The sequence below is a fragment of the Esox lucius genome, chromosome 10, assembly GCF_011004845.1.
Source record: "Esox lucius isolate fEsoLuc1 chromosome 10, fEsoLuc1.pri, whole genome shotgun sequence".
Lineage (NCBI taxonomy): Eukaryota > Metazoa > Chordata > Actinopteri > Esociformes > Esocidae > Esox > Esox lucius.
The window spans coordinates 8,432,110-8,456,699 of NC_047578.1; the positions used below are offsets into that span (position 1 = coordinate 8,432,110).

General features: G+C 46.3%; 1 protein-coding gene across 1 annotated transcript; it reads right to left on the reverse strand.

The window, feature by feature from the left end:
* Window positions 1-2,245: 2,245 nt before the first annotated feature.
* lpcat1 (lysophosphatidylcholine acyltransferase 1) lies at window positions 2,246-24,328 on the reverse strand. The gene is made up of 14 exons (XM_029122942.2): window positions 24,056-24,328; window positions 9,098-9,237; window positions 8,801-9,015; window positions 8,465-8,577; window positions 8,247-8,307; window positions 7,284-7,342; window positions 6,618-6,652; window positions 6,137-6,191; window positions 5,510-5,592; window positions 5,244-5,369; window positions 4,302-4,455; window positions 4,095-4,193; window positions 3,824-3,965; window positions 2,246-3,277 (listed from the first exon to the last, which is right to left on the reverse strand). The coding sequence occupies exons 1-14, from the start codon at window positions 24,170-24,172 to the stop codon at window positions 3,099-3,101; spliced, it is 1,578 nt and encodes a 525-aa protein (XP_028978775.1). The 5' UTR covers window positions 24,173-24,328; the 3' UTR covers window positions 2,246-3,098.
* Window positions 24,329-24,590: the final 262 nt, after the last annotated feature.

Consider the following 24,590-nt stretch of genomic DNA (forward strand, 5'->3'; position numbering starts at 1 on the left):
ACACTAACATTCTGAGCATGCGTATTAATATTTTCACGCGTACAATGTACATTGCATTGTAAGAGAGGGGCTAAACCCACATTCACGCTTAGCCTATGGCCTACTATTTGCAAACTTGAATCGGCAGAACGCAGTCTGAAGCAGCAAGGCAGGGACCAATGAACATGAAATAAAATCCTAACAATCCTAGCAATTTTGGAAGATGCTATATTCATAGATAATACATATTAGGAAGTAATCTTAGAGAAATAAAAATATTTTTTTGGCAGTTGTGCCCCACCTGCCGCTAATGACCAGTCGCCCCTCTGTATGAAACAAGGAAAATCCTGTGAAGTAGGAGATTCGGCCAGTCCTCAATTCAACAAGAAGCTGCATCTGACTTGGAGGTTTAGAGTTAATTCATGTTAGAATTAGGTGGTTTAGGCATTAAGGTTTAGATGTTAGGTTAAGGATATGCATCAATGTTGGATAAAATAATCACTTTTAATGGTACTAAATTGGCTGTCCCCATCTTAACAGTAAATCCTACATCACTGAGTGTGTGTGACAAGCTCAAACTAGACAGTCTGGGAAACAGGTGTAGTATAGTGGCCTTCATTTTCAGTCTTGGCCATGTAGGCCTATAATATAATTGGCCTCCAGATAACAGGGCTGATTTGTCTTAGCTCAGCTACCTGGAGAAGATTTTTGGTACCCTTAAAAATGCAGCCTGGGACCTTTAGTTTTAACAGAGGAAAGGCCATGCATAAGTATTAATGAGGCCCAAAATGTCACATACTCTTATCTTCACCTGACACAGCCCAAAGAGAACTGGCCACCCCCCAGTCTGGTTCCTCTCTAGGTTTCTTCCTACGTTTTGACCCTTCTAAGGAGTTTTTCCTAGCCACTGTGCATCAGTTCTTGTTGTCAATTCTTCTTCTGGATTTCAAACTGGGTATCTGTAAAAGTACTTTGTGACAACTGCTGATGTAAAAAGGGCTTTACAAAATTAACTTTATGTCATGTATGCACAAATCGTCATACATGACATTGTGCACAATTCTTAGGGACCTTTTTTGACTAGACAATACCATGATGCTTGACTAGACAATACCAGAAACTTTGTCATGATGTCAAACACCTTTGCAACTAATCTTTTATTAATGTGATGTTATTTGCTGATGTATGTATAAAGTATTAATGTATGTTCGGACTGTTAAAACAACCCTTCACCCTATAATGATATATTTGGCGCAGCGTTCCCGTTATTCATCACGCTCTGTTTCACCTCTTATCTCAGCTTGAGCTTAATTAGCTATTCTTAGCAAAAGCCAGGGTGTGTCCATTGGGTAATGTTAACCTAACCTTCATGAGACAATGTTCAGCTTGTGTAAGAAGAGGGTTAGAGGAAAGGGGTACTTATCGGAAAGGAACATTTTCATAGAGAAGGCATATCATGTTTTCACCTGTAACCCACAGCAGACCACTGAGATGGAGAAATACACACGTCCCAATAAAAATTAAATAAAAAGAGCATTTTTTCTAGGCAGTTCCCTGACACGGGAAGTCCTTAGGACATCCACTTGAACATGTTGCCCTCCTTATGGACACGGGAAGTCCTTAGGACATCCACTTGAACATGTTGCCCTCCTTATGGACACGGGAAGTCCTTAGGACATCCACTTGAACATGTTGCCCTCCTTATGGACACGGGAAGTCCTTAGGACATCCACTTGAACATGTTGCCCTCCTTATGGACACGGGAAGTCCTTAGGACATCCACTTGAACATGTTGCCCTCCTTATGGACACGGGAAGTCCTTAGGACATCCACTTGAACATGTTGCCCTCCTTATGGACACGGGAAGTCCTTAGGACATCCACTTGAACATGTTGCCCTCCTTATGGACACGGGAAGTCCTTAGGACATCCACTTGAACATGTTGCCCTTATGGCATGTCAGGTGCCTGCTAGGTCCATGGTGGCTTTTGGCTGGGAATGTGTTCTCCTCAGCTTCCGTGTACCAGCAACACTTTCCAGGTCCAGGGAGCAGTGCGAGAAGGTCATGACATCATGAAATTAGAAGGGGATACAATTCTGGAAGAACATGGGTATAAACATTAAAAAAGTAATTACATATATGAAATCATTCTACATGTCAGAGGTATATTTTTCCTCCACCATGTGTCAATTTTCCAGAAAAAGTGCATTGAACGCAGCTCGGGTCTGCATATTGCCTCACAGCAAGATGAAAAAAGAAAGACACGTAAGCTGTGAGATGTTTTACTTAAGCTCAGGCAACATTAAAACAGCCATGACATTTTAAAAAATGATTTGAAAGGCAACATGGAGCTTAATGGAAATGTGATAAGGAGTCCTATGTTTTAGGTCTAATTTTGGTCCCGTATTCGTCGGTTTTAAGGGTTTTATGTCTTGGGTTGCCATGGCTATTAGCCTGGATTGGCTAGATGCAATGGAGCTCAGTCAGTCTGGAATCCCAGTGGACAACGATAACCCTAAACGTTCCTGAAGTGTGCCTTTAATGATCATAACAACAGATATCAATAATATGACAAAAACAAATCAGAGAAAGTACCTACAGAGCGGTAGTACATTAAAAAAAACAAAAGCCTTTAGAAAATGATAAAAGCCAAAGTGTTTGGCAAATTCCTAAACACTTTAGGGCCACGATGTGCAGTTCCACGTTACGCCGCCCAATCAGAAAGTCCGTGTAAACAGTAAGAGACAGAACCGAAGACGGAGTATTGGTGTGAGATGGTGTCCGGAGGACTGGATGTTCCCCGCCCTCCCTCATAACCTCTCACGGACCGAAACGTCTCCTTGGATGACTCCCTTCACATCCTCCTTTGACATTCCAACCCTTCTCTACCTCCATCTCTCCCTTCCAGTGTCAGTCTCCTCTCAGTCCATCCGTCCTTATCCCAGTATATCCTCAGCACCTCCTCCCTGCGCTCCTCTCTGGTAGAACATACAGGCCACAGTGACACAGAAGGTATAGTATTTGCAGAAGTTGAGTTTGACAGAGGACTCTCAGTTCATCACTTGTTTTCTTCCTGCCCACTGTTGCAGAAGACAGCCTCAAGTCCATAGGAGTGTCTCTCAGTCTTCCTTCCTCTTTTGTCCAGGGAGGCTACAGGTCTGGTCCTCTGTGTCACGGCTGTCCCCACTGAACCCGTTGACCAGGGCGGCTGTGTGGGGGATAGAGGGTGTGGCCCGAGATGGGAGCAGGTACTCATGAGAAAAGTCTGGGTGCTGCTCCACAAACCGATGGATCTCATCTACAGACAAACAGAGAGAGGTCAGCATTAAAGGTGAATGCAACTATTTCAAATGTATGTTAGACGGTTCTTCACTCTGAAGGTCAGGAGAATTTTATCTTTACTTCAGCCAAAACATCAATCCCAGTAATCAGGGGTGCATGCAAGTCATTTTCTTAAGCATGCATTATTTCCATAGTGTATCTTGTGGTAGCTAAAGTTAGATGATGTTTGTAATGACTGAAAAATGGATTACAGATTCTCGAACATAAAAAGTAAATTTAATCTTTTGAGTGTGGGGTTAAACAACAGCCGACAACTTAGGAGTCACATCACGAGTTGTAGCATAACGACCGACACACACACACACACACACACACACACACACACACACACACACACACACACACACACACACACACACACACACACACACACACACACACACACACACACACACACACACACACACACACACACACACACACACACACACACACACACACACACACACACACACACACACACACACACACACACACACACACACACACACACACCCCTTACCATATGTGATCTTGCCAGTGTTGTGTGTGTCAATGGCTGTAAACAGCTCTGTGACATCAACCTCTGGTACTCCCAAGGCCATTCTCAAAATGGACGCCAGCTCCTTTTCCATGATGGCCCCATCCTCCTCTGCCCCATACATCTGACCAGAGACAAGCCATAGGCCAGTTATAAAACACTTCATTGACATAGACCCCCCCACTTAAATGTTTCATAGAAACAGGAATATTCCTATTATAATGCTTCATAAGAACGGTTAAATTTCACTCACCCCAAAGGCCAGCCTGAGGGTGTCCATGGCTTTAGAAGGCCGACACACCACAGACAGGGCTATAACATACTCCCGGACGTCGATCAGGCCATCTCCATGCTTCAAGGAAGAGGGACAACAGACGACCAAAAGAACACATACCATTATTTCCATTAATTTGGGTAATTGACTTGTGTGAGGGTGTGTGTGTGTGTTTTAGACTCCTACCCGGTTGAAGAGGCCGTGTAACTCCGTCAGCATGTCTGTCACTGGCAGATCCAGGTACTGAGCAAAGTCCTCCAATCCCAGCCGGTCTCCCCAAAGCTTCCTGGCTCTGTTAGCTGCCAGCTGTAACATGGCATCTGTAGTACTTGTTCTCAGCCTGCATGCAGAGAATACCAGGCTAAGAAATAGGCTAAGAATTTCATACTTCAGTCCAGGCGTGTGTCCAGAAGCTTTTAGTCAATCTAATGGCCAAATCAAGAACATATAAAACACTTTACGCATTAATTTATCTCTACAGGGACAGAGTGCATTAAATCAATGTTTGTAGAAAGTACTTGTTTGAGCATGCAGATTAATTATCAATTACACTCCCTGGTCAGGTTAAAACATGTGGTTTTGTGCCAGTACAGACAGGCAATGTGAGCAAGCAGAGAAACACAGGACAATCTAAACTTAGCCATCAGACAGACGAAAAGCTGCCTAACAAAACAACAGGAAAACAATGTCTAAAGACCACTCAAGCGACACAAATCATTTAAAGTAATCAAAGTATTTAACATATCTATTTACTTGATATGGTTTCCCATTACAACCAGTAATAAAACCAGTAGACTATCAGTAACATTTTCCGGTTTGACCAGCAATCCCAGTAAAATGTCAGTAATATTTACCAGTTTGTCCAGTAAACCCAGGTGTACTTCAGTGTATTTCTCAGTTCAACCAGTAGTATTTTTCCAGTTAGTCAAACTGGCCAACCTTACTGTGGCCCGAGGTACAGAAAATCACCCCTATCCTACATATCCATTTAGTCTTCTAACAACCGAAAGGTTTTAGCATTTTCATGTGTAGCACTTTGAAATCTCCTAGCATTTAACATTTTGGTTTTATTATAATGGCAAAATAATTGTTTTAAAGAGTTGTAGCTGTTTTAAATGACAAAATTACCCAAGTCTTCTGGCTAGTCTGTTGAACTGAAGTAGGCTGCTGTTGCTAGGGACACGCAGCGGGCCTGTTGCCAGGCTCAGCTGGCAGTCGTCAAACGACAGATCTGTGACAGGCAGCTCCAGTGCCCTATCAGAGAGGAGAGAGCAGTGAAGACCAACCCTCTGTCAGATATAGGGTATATATGATGCGCATTTAGATGAACTCAAAACAACTCCACGTGAAAGCTTGGCGTAAACCAGAAGAGGAGGAGGCAGAGAGGCACTAACTTGGCCATGATGCTTCGGACATTGTTCGCGAAGAGAGCAGGGTTGTTCTTCTCCTCCTCTGAAGGAGTGTAGAGAGGCAGATACTACAGGAAGGGAAATAAACATCACTTGTCCATCTTCCATTTCTATTACCAGACATTCTTCATGAGAAATTTGACTTGTTGATAATCTGTAGCCAGTGGTGAATTCAGTCCACCAAACAATATTGTAGTTGTTGGGGATCTATGGACAAATTCAGGCCCTCCACTTGGTTGTTTGACCTACCTTGAATTGTTACAACTTTGTGAAAATATTTTCGGGGACAAATAATATACAGCACAGAAATTAGCCCACTGACATGGAAAGAGGTTCATCTCTGTCTTTACATTAGCATTGTCACCATTATGTAGTAGTTCGTTTTTATTTAAAAGGACTGGCTGATGCCTTCAGATGACCCGGTCGGACATGACTCCCAAAAGGGTCATCGGGAGGGATTTGCCTGTAAAAGCTGTCCCGCCCACTTGACTACTTTCAAATACGCCCTCACCAGCAATGCAAACTTCTGCTAAACAATCCCCAGGTTGTCACCACCGTGTAATGATGCCATCATGTTGCTGAGTTCCTTTAAAAATAAAAAAGATCCCATACCTCAATCTCTATGGGGTTGTGGAACTGGCACAATGTCAGCCATAGTATCTCAAAACTGAGAAAAAGAAAGTCAAGAGATCAGCGTTAGAATGGCAAGTTCACTGTGGCTGTATTACTGTTCTTCAGCTTGATGTCAGATGGTTTCAGAGAAACTGTCATCTGGTTAATTTCATTCAGCTCACTGGGAAAGAAAGGGGGGGGGGTGCAAAAGGGTGACGACAGGGAAGAGACAGAGCGGGAGAGAACGAGAGAGAAAGGACGAGAGGGACAGAGAAAAAGACGGGGACATTGTGCGGGAAGATACTTTGAATGTCAACTCAGGCCTAAACAAAAACAACCACATTCCCCTCTGATCTAAAACACATTGCCAGCGGTTTCCGCAAACAACAGCCAGGGGGCGCTAAAGAGAGGAATAGCGAGACGAGAGGCAGGAAGGGTGAGTGTGCATTTCAGAGGGAGAGAAAGCGAGAGAGATACTCACGCTCCAGGGCCTTGCCAAGTCCACGTTATGGTATCCTGTCGGGAGAGGAAGGGGAAATCAGTTTCACACAACGGGACCAGGGCCTTCACAGATACTGCACCCCCCCCCCCTTCAACCACGGCCAGAGATACGCCGAGATGCAACAAGGCGGACTCAATACTCGGCTGTCCTCTAAATCAACAGATTGTTATTTTCCAATTTCACCCCGTTTTTTCCTCCATTCCCATTTCACGGCTTTGCCTCGTCGTTACAACGTACAGCAGGCTCGGGAGAGTCAAAGATCAAGACGTGTCCTAAGGAACACATCTCACATTCTTTGCTTGATTTTAATGTATTTTCAACGGGTGCAGGAAAGCAGGAGATAAGGCAGGATAATGTATATCTCTCCAACACACATGGTTACAGCTCATAAGAGAAAGCAGAAGCTGCGGTGAGAAGGGCATTAAACCTTAGAGACAGGAAGAGGCAAGGAGGGGGGAAAAATAGAGATAGAGGGGATAACATACGAGCATGAAGTCAGTAAACACAGGCGGGACGGTCTCACGCTGAGGAGAGTGGAACTGACAACCAAGGGAGGGAGGGAGGAAAGTTATAAAATATGTAAAGGGAAACAGTGAAGAGAGAGAGAGAGAGAGCCAAGGTCAGGAGGAAGAGTCGTGCCTTTACCATTTTGTTGGGGTATCGCAGAACTACTGGTTGAACCGGAACTGCTGGAATGAAGGCTCCTGAAGACAGGAGAGGAAACGGTTACCGTCTGGTTTCTAAGCAACCATATTCACACCAAGAATAACTGACATCCGTACAACCATCACAGTCTGGTCTGCACGCTGTTTTCGGTCTGTCTGTGTGTTCCAGGAGAAGGCTTGCGTGTGACTGATGTTACAACCTTCCCCTTGGGGGAGCTACAAATCAGATCCATATGGACACACTTGTCATAATGGATACAGTATTGAGGACTAATGTAGCCTGGCCGCCACACCGCTCCGACCCAATGGGACCGTTACCACCAGGACCACATAGGAGTGATGACTGAATCATTATGTATGGGCAGGGAGAGAGGAAGGACCACGGGGCGAAAGAGAAAGAGGGCCAGGTGCGGTTTTGCGAGAGGGGTATTATAGAGTAACAGGGAGGTAGAAATGAGAGGGAGAAGACAAAGCCACATGCACAAAGTGAAAGGGAAATGGGATGGATCTGACGGGGGCTGTTTTCTGACGGGGGGCTGTTTTCTGACAGGGGGCTGTTTTCTGACAGGGGGCTGTTTTCTGACAGGGGGCTGTTTTCTGACGGGGGGCTGTTTTCTGACGGGGAGAGGACTGAACAGGAGGCGACACGCTGGACGAGCCACCAGTGCTATCCAAACACAAAGCCTGCCGGGGTTTTAAAGGGACAACGAGGAGCAGGACCCGGCTATACAAACCAGGCTTAGGGGGGACAGGATGCTGACGCTGGGCCGGGCCGGAAGGCATTACTCTGCCCGGACTGTCACAAAGAACAGGGTCACAACTGCCGTGAGCCTCGACGGCGGCTGCGCTTCAGCGCGGTGGGAGGGGAGCCAGAGCGAGTGACAAACGGGTGAGAAAGAGAGAAACGGAGAGCTTTGCTCAGTCAGCGTAAAGAGCAACGTACCAGGCTTGAATGTGATGAGGCAGGATCTGTTTGTGCACGTCCCCTCCGGAAATATCATGATCTGGATCCCGTCACGTGGCAACCACAGAACGCAAAACGATATTAGATTCAAGCACACTGTATTATGTACACAACTGAGGGAGTCTGACTGTGAAGCAGCACGTGTGTGTGTGTGTGTGTGTGTGTGTGTGTGTGAGCGGGTTTGTGGGTGTGTTTACCTGAGGCCACTCCCCTACACCGTGGGCTCTGCGTTTAATCTCTTCCACGGTCTTCCTACGGGAATCCTGGTCCGACCGCGACACGAACACTGGCCTGATGAACTTTATCAGAGCTGGTGTGGAGCGGGGGGGGGGGGAACGTTGGTCATAAACCTTTAACTAATGATGTTATGGGACATCTTTGATGCCTGGTCTCCCTTCCCACTTCTGCCCCTCCCACACAGGGAATAACTTCAACATATTATAAAACATGGATGGGGGAGGGGTTGGGGGGGGAGCTGGCGGGAGACTACTGTATTTAATGAAGATGACCGGGAGAAAACGAAGACTACTCACTGCCCCAGAGGGGGATGTTCTTGCTCTCGGTCTTCATGACGATGGAGGCCATGGTCATGGTTATGGGGATGGCGTCGAAGTAGGACGAGTGGGGGGCCAGGGTGAGGATGGGGGCCTGCGAGGGCGGGGCCGGCCGACCCTTCACCGTCACCCAGTGGAATCCTCCACAGAACCACATGGCGCGCATGATCACCCTCAGGGCCGTGTCACAGAGCCTGCGTCACAGGGGGGCGGGGGCAATTAACCTTCGTTCGCACAAATGTTATCCCGGCGCGGGATGCCCTCCCTCTTACTCACCTCCTCCACCAGGTCTGCTCCTCCACGGCCAGCTCAGATCGTCCTAGGGTGGCGGCGAAGGCAAAGGGCCAAGCTAGCAACATGAGGAACGCCGCAAACAGCAGCCGGACTGGGAAGACCGTCACGGTCATGACGCCGATCTGACGGGGAGAGGACCAAAAGGCAAACGGTCACGGCGTTTATTTCCCGAAAACACAACCGGTGACGGAATCTGTGTCGGCAGTTCATGTGTTGCTAGCGGCGCTGGGTTTTTTTGCGACCCCGCCTCCGGGACCGTTTCGAGACGGTTTACGCGGTTGAGGGCGAGGCGGGAATCAGGTGGGAAGGCCTGACAGAAAACCCCACACCACAGGTTCGGTTAGGGCACATTTTCACTGCCCATGTTTGTCATTTAAACATTAAATGGTCCAGTCAAACATTCACAAACATATTTCTGAAGCCATCTCTGATAAATATAGAGGTGAAGATGCATACCAATCCCTGGGGAATCAAATGAATGTACTTTACTAATAACCTGTCTGCAAGAGTCGGAGGCCTTGCTTGGCCGTTCTCTGGAAAACGTTTTGCAACGTGTGCTGTGAGCCACAGCAGTTCCGTAATGTCCCACGCCTGGGTGCCACGACGAAGTAACGTTAGAGCACCCTTCCTTGAAAATAACCAGGGAAACATGGGATCAATTAATGAAAATATACACGCAACATGTGAAGGGTTGGTCGCCGAATTAAATGATCTCAGACACTCTCCATATGCTTATTTTTCTAAGCTATGGCAAATAAGGAATGCGATTCATCTGCATGATCATTAAACAGGTGTTTATTGTGCTGGGGGACAAAAAAAAGGCCAATGTAAAATGTGCAGTTTTGTCATACAACCCAATGCCACAGATGTCTCAGGTTTTGTGGGAGCAGGTAATGTGCATGCTGACAGCAGGAATGTCCACCAGCATTTTTAACAGACACTTTAATTTCCATCTTGCTACCATAAACCGCTTCTTATGTCGTTTGTCCGACCGGTCTGACAACAGACCAGGTGCAAGCACTCCAGCATGGGACATCAACTTCCGTCGCTATGAATTCATGTTTGAACATGATAATATATGTCCTTGTGTTCCAAGGACATGTGCACAATTCCTGGAAACTGAAATTGTCCCAGTGGTTCCAGGGCCTGCATGTTCACGAGACATGTCACTCACTGAGCATGTTTGGGAATTGGGAAGACCAGGAGTTTTTGTAGCCATGTGAAATCCTTAAGTTCGGGCCTAATTACTTAATTCCAACTGACTGATTGGCTTATATGAGCACAGTAAAATCTTTTAAATGTATACATGCTGTCTTTATATTTTTGTTCAAGTATGAATGTAGAAGACAATATGCACTATGACTATACAACATCTGTTTCCCCAGACACTTTTCTTAAATTATCATAATTTTTGTTTACCTTATTTCCCCCCATCATTTAATGGTATCTCATTTTTGTTTTTAAGGCCTTGTTTCATTGAAGAAACACCCAGCCGACTCAGTATAGTTGATTTCAACATGTGTCTTTCAAAGCACAACCATGTGGTTTTGCATCTTATCATGCTGACAGCTCAACTAAGAAGTCTAGACCGTAATCCTTATGCGCGGAAAGGAATGCACTCTCTGGCCTTCTACTTTGGTCGAGCTCACAGGCACTCAAACCACCACAAGGAATTACTAGAGTGCAAGGGATCCACTGTAAATGTATTCACTAACCCCCTGAAAATGTTTGCCAATTGCACAGCTCACCATATATAAAGACTATTTAATAAAATAGGAAAGGAAGGTGGAGTATTGGCAGTAGTTATGATGGAGCAGAATGTATCATCTACAGGGGCACTTTATGAATGCCACCAAAATGTCAAACAAAAAACAATTATTAATAATTATAAGTTGGATATGCCATACAACACATCACATACATAACACAGCCACACAAGGACTACTGTTAAAAAGTATTTTTCTATGCTTTTCATTTGTATAAGATAGGACAAGTCTCTGCATTATTCTGTTCAACTGCCCCGAGGCAGAGGAGGTGCAGTCTAAACGAAGTGATTGGCCCACACCCTACAAAGGTCAAGAAATGTTTCTCATTTTTAGAAAACAAGTACAACTAGTATAACTTTGCCCTTCATGCATTTTTCTGACTGTAGTCTCTCCAGAATGGCGCTGGTCCCCAGACAGTAACCCGACTGATCCTAATCTCTGGGCCACAGTGTCAGTCGTGACATTTCTGATCTGATGCCTCTCCGTCTTGCTTCCTCTCCACTGTTCCATCATCGTCTCCGTTTCCTTTAAGAACTCCGTTGCTCTCCTTCCTGCTCCCCCTCTCCTCCCCCAACTCCTGTCTCGCTCCCGCCCTCTCTCCCCTTCCAAAGCCTTTTACATTTAATTTGGCTCGTGTAATGTTGGTTTTGCTTTGTGTGACCGCAGAAACAACATCGAAGACCACCACCAGAAAATGTTCAAAGGTTGCTGTGAGAAGCCCTTACTGCCATTCTGGGCAGTGTCAGTAGACAGATCCTCATGACAAATATGTCCTTATTTTGTCCCCCCCCCCCCACTCCCCCACATCTCACTCCCTTCACCTCCCTCTTACTCTCTCCCTCCCCCCCCGTCCCTACATCTCACTCCCTTCACCTCCCTCTTCCTCTCTCCCTCCCCCCTCGTCCCTACACCTCCCTCTTCCTCTCTCCCTCCCCCCCTTCTCTCCATCGCTCTATTGCTCTGCCTCCCTACATAATGGGAGACATGCGGTCTCTCTCCCGTCCTTTGGGACTCATATTCCCTCTCTACTCCTCCCTCTACCCACTTTAATTCCTCTTCCATCGATCTGTGTGAGCACCAGGTGGAGACAGCACGGTCAGATAAATAAATTAACACGAATAGGGCGATATTACCACCTACTGACCAACAACCCCGTGATGTTCTGTATTTCACAGACTGCCCGTGGGAGACTGTGGTCTGCATAATGCTGAGGAGAACTGCAATGCACTGTACAGTTCAGAGAGAAGGTCACTGGATGCTACTTCTCCTCCACCGAGAAATGACCGTAGGTGGAGAAATCCTGCCGGCAAGGCTGTGCCTCTCACATCGCTCACTGGTGTTAAATAAAGGACCGTTCAGCAGGTTGAGGGCTGGCACACGGTCCTGGTTAATAATGACCAAAGAATCTCACCACCCAAACAGTTCCTTTCCTCGTTTAGTGGCCCACAGCAACCGGCAGCATGCTCCAAAGAAACTCAACAAATCACTATGCTCAACAAATCAAGACAATCAAAAAACGACATTATGTTGAATTTTTTGCATCGCAACATCAGAACCTTTCCCTAGAATATCTACAGTCACAGTGGAATGATTGTGATTCATCTCATTTCCTCACCAGAAATAGTTTGAGGGCATACAAAAGCACATCCTAAAATTCTGAATTTATTTTGGCCAGTGGAAGGAGGATGACCTGTTGGCCAATGGAAGGAGGATGACCTGTTGGCAAATGGAAATGTGGAAGCCTACATCTCTTCAACTTCAATAATATGATCCTCTCCTCAAATCAGCAGAGCCACAAGTGAAATCCCTCCGTCCTTTCCGGATTGCTAAAACTGAACTGTATATGGATTGTGCCACCTAAATCACTTTATTATATCCAAGAAATATTGTTATCATAGCTTTTGTGAGATGGTCAACCAAAAGGGAAAGTGCGTATTCAAAAATGTTGTAGGAAATACACAAAACAGCTACAAATGAATTGGGTGTGTGACTGGAGATTCTGTGGCGCTGTCTCTGTGTGTGTGTGTGTGTCTGTCTGTGTCTGTGTGTGTGTGTGTGTGTGTCTGTGTCTGTGTGTCTGTGTGTGTGTCTGTGTGTGTGTGTAACAGAGACATTATATCCTTGTTGTTTGTTTCCTGAAAAACACACTCAATCACTGGAATCACAAACATACACTTCCTCCCATCATACAGGGTTCACTAAAGTCATTAAGAGTGGGCTTTCTGGTCCCCCACATACTTCCTCTGTTTTAAGTGTCACTCTCGCACGCACGCGCCCATGCGCTGGAGTCTCGCCCTCCCTAGACATGAGGGACTGACATGAGCTCTAGAATGTGAAGGAAATAATCACCATATAAATGTAACTAAGAAAAAAAGGGTGCTAATCAAGCATTAAATCTGTAATGAATGTGCCAGTGGGGAACCATCAGGACCATCTGTATCTTCAGAGAAGGCCTAAACATCTGTACAAATCTTCAGGTTTTTAAAAAATATATCCTTTTGGGTTATTTCTTTGCTTTCCTATCGATTTGCACCTCATTTTTAGAACATTAGGGGCAAAACAATCCATCAATTTTAATGGTTTTCATATTACATTTTGGGAGTTTGTGTTGGAAAGATATATTTTAATACCAAAGAGAAAGAAAAAAAATATTTGGTGGCCTGAGGGTAGACAGAATCTAGCTAGGCCCGGAATGAAGGCACCGGTCTACATCATTGTATCCGTCATTCAATTCGATTAGAGCATGACAGTAGAATCAACCTATCACAGTTCGTCTTGGAATGTGTGGGACTGAGACAATTGATGTGTTATGCCTTCTAGGTGGGCCGAAAACGTCACTGAGAGCGAATCACCAGCATAGACCACGGGCCCCCTTCTCGAGTACACAGGCTTGAGAATCTGCTCCAGACGTTTTTTGCAACAGTTACGTTGGCCAACTTGATAACTGCATGACTGACTGCATTCCAACATGTGTGTTGAACCTAATCATTTATTTTTGCATTGGGAATAATATTAGCACATTTCCATTAGGAAATACTTTTGTATTGTCAAGATTGAGGCTTACTGGTTTATTACCTCCAGTGAATAGAATGTAATGGCTTGTTGCATTATTCTGTGCCGACTGGCCACAGTTGTCCTGCCACCCAAAGCCCAGGCCAGAGAATGTGAGAGAAGGTAAACAGTCTGTACTCCCATTCACTCATTTCCCTGCTCTGCTGAAAATCGATCATTTGCATATTTTTTGTAATAATTCATTTTACATACACTGCTTCTTCTGTAACTATCCAGGCTAGGGTTTGCTTTTTGATTACGCTATCTGAGAAGAAGCACTCAACATTTCAACAAAATAATATTTACAAATGTATTGTTTTAGATTTGGGTTCTTTCAGCCTGTTAAATTGTCCCAAAACTGAATCCCACATAAATAGATCATGGTATACCACTCCAGCCTTTCAGAAATTCTGTCTGCCGCAATGTCTTTATAAAACGTGCATGTTGCCAACATTGAAGTAAATGTCTATCTTATAAAGGGGAGCAATATAAACATTTCAGAACTGTATATTAATAAATAAAGCAACAATCCTGCATTTCCTATTTGAAAGGGTTATGTTACATAGCGGTGTTCCCGGCAGTGTCTCCCAGCCCAACGCCTCCATCTGACCCCAGCACCACTCCACCTCCATCTGACCCCAGCACCACTCCACCTCCATCTGACCCCAGCACCACTCCACCTCCATCTGACCCCAGCACTGAGTCAAATGAACCACGTCACCTTAGGGCAGGACTGAGTCAAATGAACCACGTCACCTTAAGACAGGACTGACTCAAATGAACCATGTCACCTTAAGACAGGACTGAGTCAAATGAACCACGTCACCTTAGGGCAGGACTGAGTCAAATGAACCACGTCACCTTAAGACAGGACTGAGTCAAATGAACCACGTCACCTTAGGGCAGGACTGAGTCAAATGAACCACGTCACCTTAGGGCAGGACTGAGTCAAATGAACCACGTCACCTTAGGGCAGGACTGAGTCAAATGAACCACGTCACCTTAAGACAGGACTGAGTCAAATTAACCACGTCACCTTAGGGCAGGACTGAGTCAAATTAACCACGTCACCTTAGGGCAGGACTGAGTCAAATGAACCACGTCACCTTAGGGCAGGACTGAGTCAAATGAACCACGTCACCTTAGGGCAGGACTGAGTCAAATTAACCACGTCACCTTAAGGCAGGACTGAGTCAAATGAACCACGTCACCTTAGGGCAGGACTGAGTCAAATGAACCACGTCACCTTAGGGCAGGACTGAGTCAAATGAACCACGTCACCTTAGGGCAGGACTGAGTCAAATGAACCACGTCACCTTAGGGCAGGACTGAGTCAAATGAACCACGTCACCTTAAGACAGGAGTCAGAGTAGGAAGCACCATCCCTACAGATTGGGAGTCTTTTAATGAAAAGATGTTGTATATTTACCAACATCTCTGCTGATAGGCACATCACTGAAGGTGCTCCACTGGCTCTAATAAACAAGAACTACTGCAGTTACACACAAAACAACTTGTGGCGTCACTGGTCTAACATGGAGGCTTCACAAAACGAATCAAAGCATGACTGCATTTCAATGTCAGATGTCACTAGCCCCTGAGAAATACATTCTGACATACTGGAGTACCGTTTGGCACAGCAAAATCCATTCCCATGCACTTCAGGCCAATTATGTGTGAAACAAATTGCACTGATCTCGCATTTACAACCAGCTAAAACGAGCCGACTGCAATCACCCACGCGACAGCATTGTGTCATTATGGCTAGCCAACTATCATTTCAGCATAATAGCACCACATAGCCTTCTGCCTCATCAGTGAGGGTGCCACATGTTAGCCCTCCCTGGAGGAGCACACAACTAGGGTGTGTCCCAGTTGCCCTCAGAGACATAGATCTACCTGCAGCGTTGTGAAACCGGCCTCCATGTTGGCACATAACATTCTGACAGCAGTGGAAGAGAACCACCGCAAACAAGTTAATTCCTGCAAAAGGCACACAGACACAGAGACCGACACAGAGACCGACAGAGACAGAGGCCGAGTGTGAGATTGAGACAACGGGAAGAACGGGGAGATTCAGAAAGGACAGACTTAGCAAAAGCATTTGGCTGCTGAATGTGGTGCTAATTATTCCAGTCCCAGATCTAGGCCAAGCCTCTGGAAATGTGAGCATTTCTAAATAACACCATGGTGACGTTTTCTATTGTAATGTGAGCCTGTTGGCCTTTAAAACGGTCTTTGTTAAAACCGGCACATTGTATCCAATTGCCCTGCTGTGGTTTCTAGCATGTTTCTGTCAAAGATCTATATATCAGACCGAAGTGACAGGCTAGCTGTATAAAAACGACATATCACAAACTGACCGAATCATCACAACAAACAGTTCATTCTATTCCATGAAATGGCCGCTAGATTGACTGTTGCAGGTACACATTTATCCATTAACAAACACCCATATTAGAAAAGGTAACAAACTTCATCTGCGACACGTCCCTAATAAGTGATCAGTTAGAAGGTAAGTTGGAAGGTAGAAGTTCACGGAGGTCACTTAGACACGGAGTAACACACACAGTTTCAACACACAAACATACATACTTGGGCCAATCAAAGAAGGCTAATACACGTGCACAGGCTGCTAGCACACGTGCACACGCACACACCCACACTCTCTGCCGGAACACAAACACCACGTCTTTTCACACCGCTGGCAACAGGAACACATGACAGGGACTGGTGGCCGAGTGTGTTGGTCACAGCAAACACGTGGAACGCATTCCTCCCCAATGCCCGCGTCTTCCAGACTGCCTGTTTCGAGGAGTCGGCTAAACCAGAAAAACTCCTCAAATCAACGTTGCCGCGATATGAACAATCAACAAACCCGAGCCTCCCAAAGGACCGATGTCACCGACTGAACCGCTGAGGAGTCTGTATTGCCGCGGTGGGTCGGCAATCTCATTTGACATCACAAAACCGGCCTATAGTTTGGCCGATTTTTTGGCCGGCTTGCAAATGGGATCGCCGCTGTACCCGTGTGGTGACGGTGATTCCAATCTGATCTGGCCAAATTTGCCAATATAGTCCTCTACATCGTTGATACAAGTCAAAGACTATACACGTGTCCTCTGCTTCTTGTCAAACTGCTTGTGCGACAAGTATTAATGCACACGCTAGTACACACAAACATGCTCTTGACTGCTTCCCTGACCAACCACAAAGGGTTGCTAGAGTGCGATGAGCCAAGGCAACTCTGCCGGACACTATCCACCCACTTTGGAGGGTACAGAACCCATTTGGACCCCCTTCTGTGGTGCCGGGCACTACTGGACCGGTACACCGTGAGCAGGATAAAACCTCCTGGCCGCAGATGTACAACTCCAACAGTCTGCGACTACTCAAACAGTAAACAAAACAGCAAGAATCCACTTGAAAAGTGGTCCTAAACAGACAGTACACCCAGACAAACTATATGACCCTGGTAGCTGATCAAAACCTTAGAAAAACCTTGACAAAATACAGGCTCAGTGAGCACAGCCGTGCCACTGAAACCGGAGGACACAGGAAAACCTGGCTCCCGGTCGAGGAAAGGCTCTGCAGCCACTTCACCACAGCAAAACCTGAGTCAGAGCAGCATTTCCTGACAAAATGTAAAAACTATTAAACAATTTGTCATTTTCCAAAACGCTAAACCATCACAAGGTTTCAGATCTCTCTAATGGGAATAAGACAACTCTCCTTTTAGGTGAATTGCAGCACAGTATGTTGCCGCCTGCAACAAAACAAAGGAAGGTATCTGACAGACACAAACCAGTCTCGTTGCAATTGTAATTTAGCGTGGTAATTATTAGGTATTTTTTATATTATTATGTATTTTTTAGGCCTGGCTGAGATGTAGTCCATCTGGTTTGCATTTCTCAATGCCAGCATTGATGATGTAACTAAATAAATCACGGCAGCACTTCTGCTTGTGAGCTCCTAACAAGCACTTTATGTGGTTGATGGATGACATGCAAAATGACAATGTTAACATCTAAATAAACTATGTCTGTGTCTATAGTAGTTCAAGTTAATTAGTAGATCTATTTTTTTTGGGTGGAAACTGCCTCTACCCAATAAAGCAGGGGTATTCAAATCTTACCCTACGTGGTCCAGATCCTGCTGGTTCTCTCTTCTACCTCATCATAACAATCACCTACCTGGTGTCCCAGGTCTAAATAAATCCATGATTAGAGGGTTGCAATTAAAAAAATTAGGTAGAACCGGCTTGGAGATCCAATGGCTAATACCACTACAATAAAACATACATTTTAGAATGTATCTTCATAAACAGGTTGTTGAAATCCTGGAAGCTGATTGGCTAAAAGCCATGGTATATGTAAACAATATGGCACAAGGGGGTGTGGTATATTAGCAATATATCACAAACGATAGTTACTTTCGTAACTCCAGTTCTATGAGTGGAGCGTCGCCAATAAGGGCTTCGCTCCTATTGATTTACCCATCTGCCAATAGGCAGTCACTGAAGATTTAAAAATGCAAATCACACCTCTCATGGCCATCTGCCCCATGGCTATAAAAGAGGTGGTCACACTCTGCTCAGTCTCCTGACATACCTTTCTTCACGAGAAAAGCAGGCAGAGACCGGTCAGGGCATGAACCCTATGGGGACGACGCTCCACTCATAGAACTGGAATTACGAAAGTAACTATCGATCGATATCGTGAAGATTTGCCCATAGGGGCTTCGCTCTTATTGGTTTAGGGCAAAGCGAGCGAGCCCAAGATGTACTCCCTGTCGGTCGCCCACCTCACCAACGAGATAAGTGCCCAACAGGACACCTCAGGCACAGAATACCAACCATGCCACCGAACCGCTTCCATCCCACTCAACCATTGGCACATACGTCTGCGTACTGATAAACAGCCCCAAACAAATGCACACACGGCACCAACCCAACCGGCACCTCCTCAATCATTAAAAACGTAAATCAGAGCATCCGAGGACAGCCCAAAAAACACGCAGAGACCTGGACGCACAAACTGACACTCAAGCACACCGGAGCGTCCGACCAAAAACCACCCAGGCAAATCGGAGCATCGGACGGAACCATGTCAAATGCACCGTCCCAGCTGCTCAACTGACCCAACTCACACCCCAGCCTCAGCCACACTGAGCACAGAGTGAGCCAGCGTACCCGCAGCCATGTCACGCAAGTAAAACCGGACAAAGGGCGATGGCGTCCCTCAAGATGCCGCAGCGCAAAATGTCCACCCCCACGCCTCCAAAACCCCTGGGCGTGGGAGTGCCACGTGACTTGGAGACCAGATCAACTGCCTCACACAACCAGTGAGACAGACGCTGTTTCGACAACGGCTGGCCCACCTTTGGGCCACCATGACACACAAAGAGCTGTGGGCCGTGCGCTGCACACACCGGACACAGAAGAGGCAGCCTCTCCTCCCTCTATTCCGCATGGGGAGGGGGAGAAAACGCCCACAACACCATCTTCATGGAACGAAACGACAACTTGATCACCTTAGGCAGAAAGGCCGGGTTAGGGAGCAACACAGCCCTGTTGCCATCGGCATAGATGGCGAGACAGCCAGGCTTCGTCGATAGCGCACAAAGGTCACTGACCCTCTTAGCTAGGTCCGACTCCAGAGCGTCCGCAAACAGCCACCCCGCCCAAGATGGGGGCAACCCGAAAGGGAGAGGAAGACGCATGTGCCACCTGGGCCGAGCTGTCCATCTCCCTATCGGTTACAGCCGTAAACCATGGAGATAGAGGCTCCAGCAGGTGACGGAGCCAAGTATAGCGGAAAACTCCTCCTCGCCCAACAGAACCATGCCCGGGCTCCCGCACACAGGGTGGGGAAGCATCCGAGGGACAAACCCCCACCCCCACCCAAAGAGTCAGGTACGGCGCCTCTTGAACGGAGGAACCTTCCGTCCTCCCTTGTTTTGCCGGCGGGAAGGAGGATGAGGGACGACCTCTGGGGACGAGGTTCCCTCACCTCACGCTCCACCGGTTGAGACACATCCGGTTCCGATGCGCCCGTAGACCTGGCACGGTGATGCTGAGGACGGCGACCCCCAGGTCTCCATGGACCCGAAGTCTCAGGGGGGGGCAGCGGACGCCGAAGAGGAAGCAGGAACCGGCAGAAGGGGACCCAGCCGGATACGCTACTCTCAGTCCTTCTTTTGACGCACCAGGGCCTCAGTGACCTTAGCGCCAAATAGTGTGTCCTCCTGCAATGGAGTGTTGAGGAAAGGCATCTTCTCAGGCTCCTTCAAGGAGGCGAGCGCCAGCCACAGGGGCCTGACCTGAACCACTGACATGGCCATCACCTGGCCGGCCAAGAGAGAGTTAGCCTGGGTGAGCTTGAGGATGGACGCTGAAGCCCTTGCCAGCTCACTCACCTCGGATGGAGACAGCGTCGGGCGTCGCGCACCTGCGTCTAGTGGGCAGCCTCAAACAGACCCCCCCCCCCCCTCCCCCGGCGGGGCTCTAGCATCGAAGATGGCAGCGAAGAAGTCCTCCGTTATCGCCAGAGGGTCAACGCTCCGGTTCTTCGCGGAGGCGACCTCCTCCTCATCCTCCGAAGAGGCAAGCGGGGGATGTGATGGCAATTCCATCGATCGACACTCTTAAAGGAGTGAGAAACAGAGACGAACTTCTCTTGGCACAAGTTAGCCATCTTAATATTATTTGCAAATAAGAGAGACGCGTCAAACGCTTACAAACATAATCGTCCAAGGAGTCTCTAACTCAATACATGCACAATCCGTATTTATTACAGTTAAAAGGGGTTTGGTAAGTTGTTGCCCATCTGTCTTGTCAATAAAACACATTCCTTTTGTTCCATCACATGTCCTAGGTTTCAAACAAGTCACATGTTGTCCTCCCCCATCTGGGTAACCTTCTCAACCCTTGAGGGGGACTTAAAGCATCTGGACAACCTACAGATAGGCAGATTTATGATTAACCCTATCATCTACTCTTACCAATCAAGAATGCCCCCTAGGACAAATACCAGATCCCTCTCTAACACATTCATGTTCACATCCAAACAATGGGACTCAGTCCTTTAAACAGTAAGAATGCATCAGGTTTCAACAGGGAGAATAGTTCCGGAGGTGGATGGAGCTGTAGCCGGGCCGGTCACCTCATCCTCTGACCCCGACTCCTCCTGAAAGGAGTCCTCCTCGGAGAGGAGAGAGAGAGGACGTCAGCGAGAGGGACCTCCTCAGCAAAGTATGCCAGCCCGTCCATCCTCACCTGTAAAGGCAGGACAGCGCAAGCAGTGCACGCAGAGCATGAAGTGGTCCCAAACATGCACAGCAAAGTGTGTGTGCGTCGACCGCTGCGTCGAGCTCACTACACCGGCATGCCGACAAGGAAGTCGGCGGCCGCGGCGCCGGTCTAGCAGGGACCGCTCCAGCGGTCAAAGATGGTGAAGCCATCCTTGGCTTAGTAGAAATCACTTAAACTTTTCCCATGAAGAAAAAATGGAGACTGAGCAAAGTGTGAGAACCTCTTTTATAGCCATGGGGCAGATGGCCATGAGGTGTGATATGCATACTTACATTTTCAGTGACTGCCTATTGGCAGAGGGGTAAACCAATAAGAGTGAAGGAGGCAAAGCTTCACGAAGTAGAACCCCAGAGACGCCTCACTGCTCTTATTACCAAGTCACTAATGTAATTAGGGCAGTAAAAAAAAGTTCTTCCATGTGATCAGTGGCATTTTATATGCAAAACATTGGTGGGGCACAAACCATTACAAAATATAGGATACATACCAGTAAAGCTACAAAACTCTCTCTCGCTACTGATGTGATTATTTAACACATCAACAAACAGCGGCTTGCTTCTACCAGGTGTTGTAGTACACATACTGGAGCGAGCGAGCGAGAGAGAGCGACCTTCTTATGTAATTGCTCTCCTTCTCTCTCACACATGTAAAATTACCACGGTCACATTTACAAACCTAAATCAGCTTTTCTCCCAGCTTCCGTGGTTCCAGAGGTTGAGTCCAGTTTTATCTTTGACTTCCACAAACTCCAAAAACCTCTCGGCCACTGTACTGTCAGGCAACATGTATCGCGACACAACCACCATTTGTGATTTACAGGAGACATCAGTTGTCTCATCTGCCTAAATGGCAACAAATGATGTCTCGTCCACTTGCTTGGCTATCTCCGACCTGCACACTTCATACATACAGTCTAACGGTTCGTTTTGTACAGTGCTAGATGTCCCTTTGAAGATGGGCTGAGCGTCATAGTGCCTCTGAAGTCTCGAATCGCCCTCACACAATCTTGAAAATGCATCTGAATATACCAGGATTCAGGGAGTCCACCGACTCGTCGTGCCCCCGCACTGCGGTTTCACATTTTCCACACAGTTTAATACATGTTATGATCTGACTGAGAACGTACCCGTTTTCCTCCACCTGTCTGTTACGCTGCTTAATGGAGCGCCTGTATGCACTGTCAACTTGGGATGTGACATTTACCCTTCCAAGTAAGCCCAATTTCACAGCATTGTCCAGATGACTCCGGCTGCTCTCGTTTTGCAGTCCTCTCAGAAAGATGTTTTAAATCTTTGTATCCAGTCCTCGACCAAGTACCATCTCCACCAAATAGCAGAGATGGAAAACAGAAGAGTGCCTTCTTTTGTATGCTAACCGTTAGCCACTTTTTCTTCAAAAATCACTCCATGTTAAACCCGCGGATACTTTTACCAGTGGTTTGAGTGATGACAATATCCCTTGACTGATGGGCACCAAGTCGCTTTACTTAAAGTTTCTCCTCCAAATTAAGGGTTTCAAACCGGTGCTCGACTATTCATTTTCTCAAGTTAGCAGGCGTTTGTGAAGCTAACAAGCTAGCTAAGACAATCTACCCTCCTTGCACTTCTTCCCGACTAATGTTGGCACCAGACAGATAGACAGCCAATCAGGTCTGAAATACGAAATTACGCTTTAGTGGGGCTACCGGCTGTCAGCCCCACTTCCCGTACAATCTGTGTGATCTACATTGATCACACTAACATTCCGAGCATGCATATTAATATTTTCACACATTCAATGTACATTGCTTTGTGAGAGAGGGGGTAGCCCCAAATTCACACTTAGCATATAGCCTACTACTGCGAACTCGAATCGGCAGAACGCAGTCTGAAGCAGCAAGGCAGGGACCAATGAACATGAAATAAAATCCTAACACAAATGACATGCACTTTAGGAAGATGCTATATTCATAGATAATTAATTATAGGAAGTAATAAAAATAATTTTGTTGCAGTTCTTTCTGCTGGCTGTGCCCCACCCTCCCACAAGGGGGTGTGGTATATAGGCATGGCTTCAGGTTGGACATGACCAATCGCGGCATCAATTCTGATTGGCTGATAGCAATGGTTTATCAGAGAAGATACACCAGATGAGTATTACATCACTTTTTTAATGTTCTTAACCTCCTAGTGTGACATACATTGCATGTGGATTTACTTTTTTCCCCCCTTGTGTGCGTGTGTGTGTGTGTTAGAGAGAAAAAAAATACTTTCTGTGACCCAGATCTCTGAAACCTATAAAGGCAGTTATTAGGACAGTTTTACAGTTAACTGCCATTTTATATGGTAATCCAATGCAAATGTCCAACGCAAAAGTCCATCAGTTCCATATGATGACAACCAATATAATCAGTTCATTTCTACAGCTAGTCTTAATAGCTACAAACAAACGTTACGCTTTCTGATGTAAATTTTGCAAATTATTCTGTATGGAATAAAATCCCCATACAATAACAAGTTTAGATATAGGTCTCTTACACATACAAACAGGAGAAATGATCGAGGTAATAATTCTAGCTTCCAGTTTCGACCATAATAGCAGCACGTTCGCGAAAAGCACGGAAAACTTGGTGGGCGGAGAACATCAAGTAGCCTAGCTACCAATTCTGATAGTTAGCTGCTAGTGATGAGCTACTGTACAGTACCCCAAAACTAGTACCGTTGATGGTTCGCTAACTGGTTACTGAAGCTAGCTGACTGGCAAAACACACAAATAGTTCGAATGTTTATTAAATTAGATTTTCACCAACAATTTAAGGGCCGGGTTTCTTACCCTGATTTTCTCCAAGGGGGTAAATCGTAACTCGTGAACGAAAGGATTTCTCAAAGGGGGATTCAAGTCCGACCCATCTCCGTTCTCTGAAAGATGCTGATTATTTGACAACTTCATAATTAAAAACAAATAAACAACGCCGTATCCTATTGAATGATTATTTTTTCGTCCAAAGGAAACAAGTAATGACTTTATATCAGGTAAAAAGAAACGTAGATTAATTTGTCTCGGAGAACATCAATCAGCTCCTCGTCTGTGAGTGAAGTGATGGGATCTAGGGCGGGGAAGTCAGTATGGTAGAATTTCACATTGCTGTAAATACGCATGCGTAGTGGCGAGCCCCCTATGTGGCCGTGTTCGAGAGAATCAAAACAAAGCCGGCGACTGCTTCGTTGGATTTTTAACAGTATATCAGTATTACATACATTGAGGTTTTGATGCTCTCGAACACAGCCAATGTGTGCGTGTGCGGGTGTGCGTATGTGTGTGTGTGTGTGTGTGTGTGCATGTGTGTGTGTGTGTGTGTGCGTGTATG

Excerpts from the sequence above, each read along its gene's own strand:
- lpcat1 (XM_029122942.2), bottom strand. The coding sequence starts at position 24,172 with ATGAAGTTGTCAAATAATCAGCATCTTTCAGAGAACGGAGATGGGTCG. Across the intron at positions 8,308-8,464 it reads GTGTAGGGGAGTGGCCTCAG|ATCATGATATTTCCGGAGGG; the intron begins GTAAACACACCC and ends GACGGGATCCAG. Across the intron at positions 6,192-6,617 it reads ACTTGGCAAGGCCCTGGAGC|TTTTGAGATACTATGGCTGA; the intron begins GTGAGTATCTCT and ends TCTTTTTCTCAG.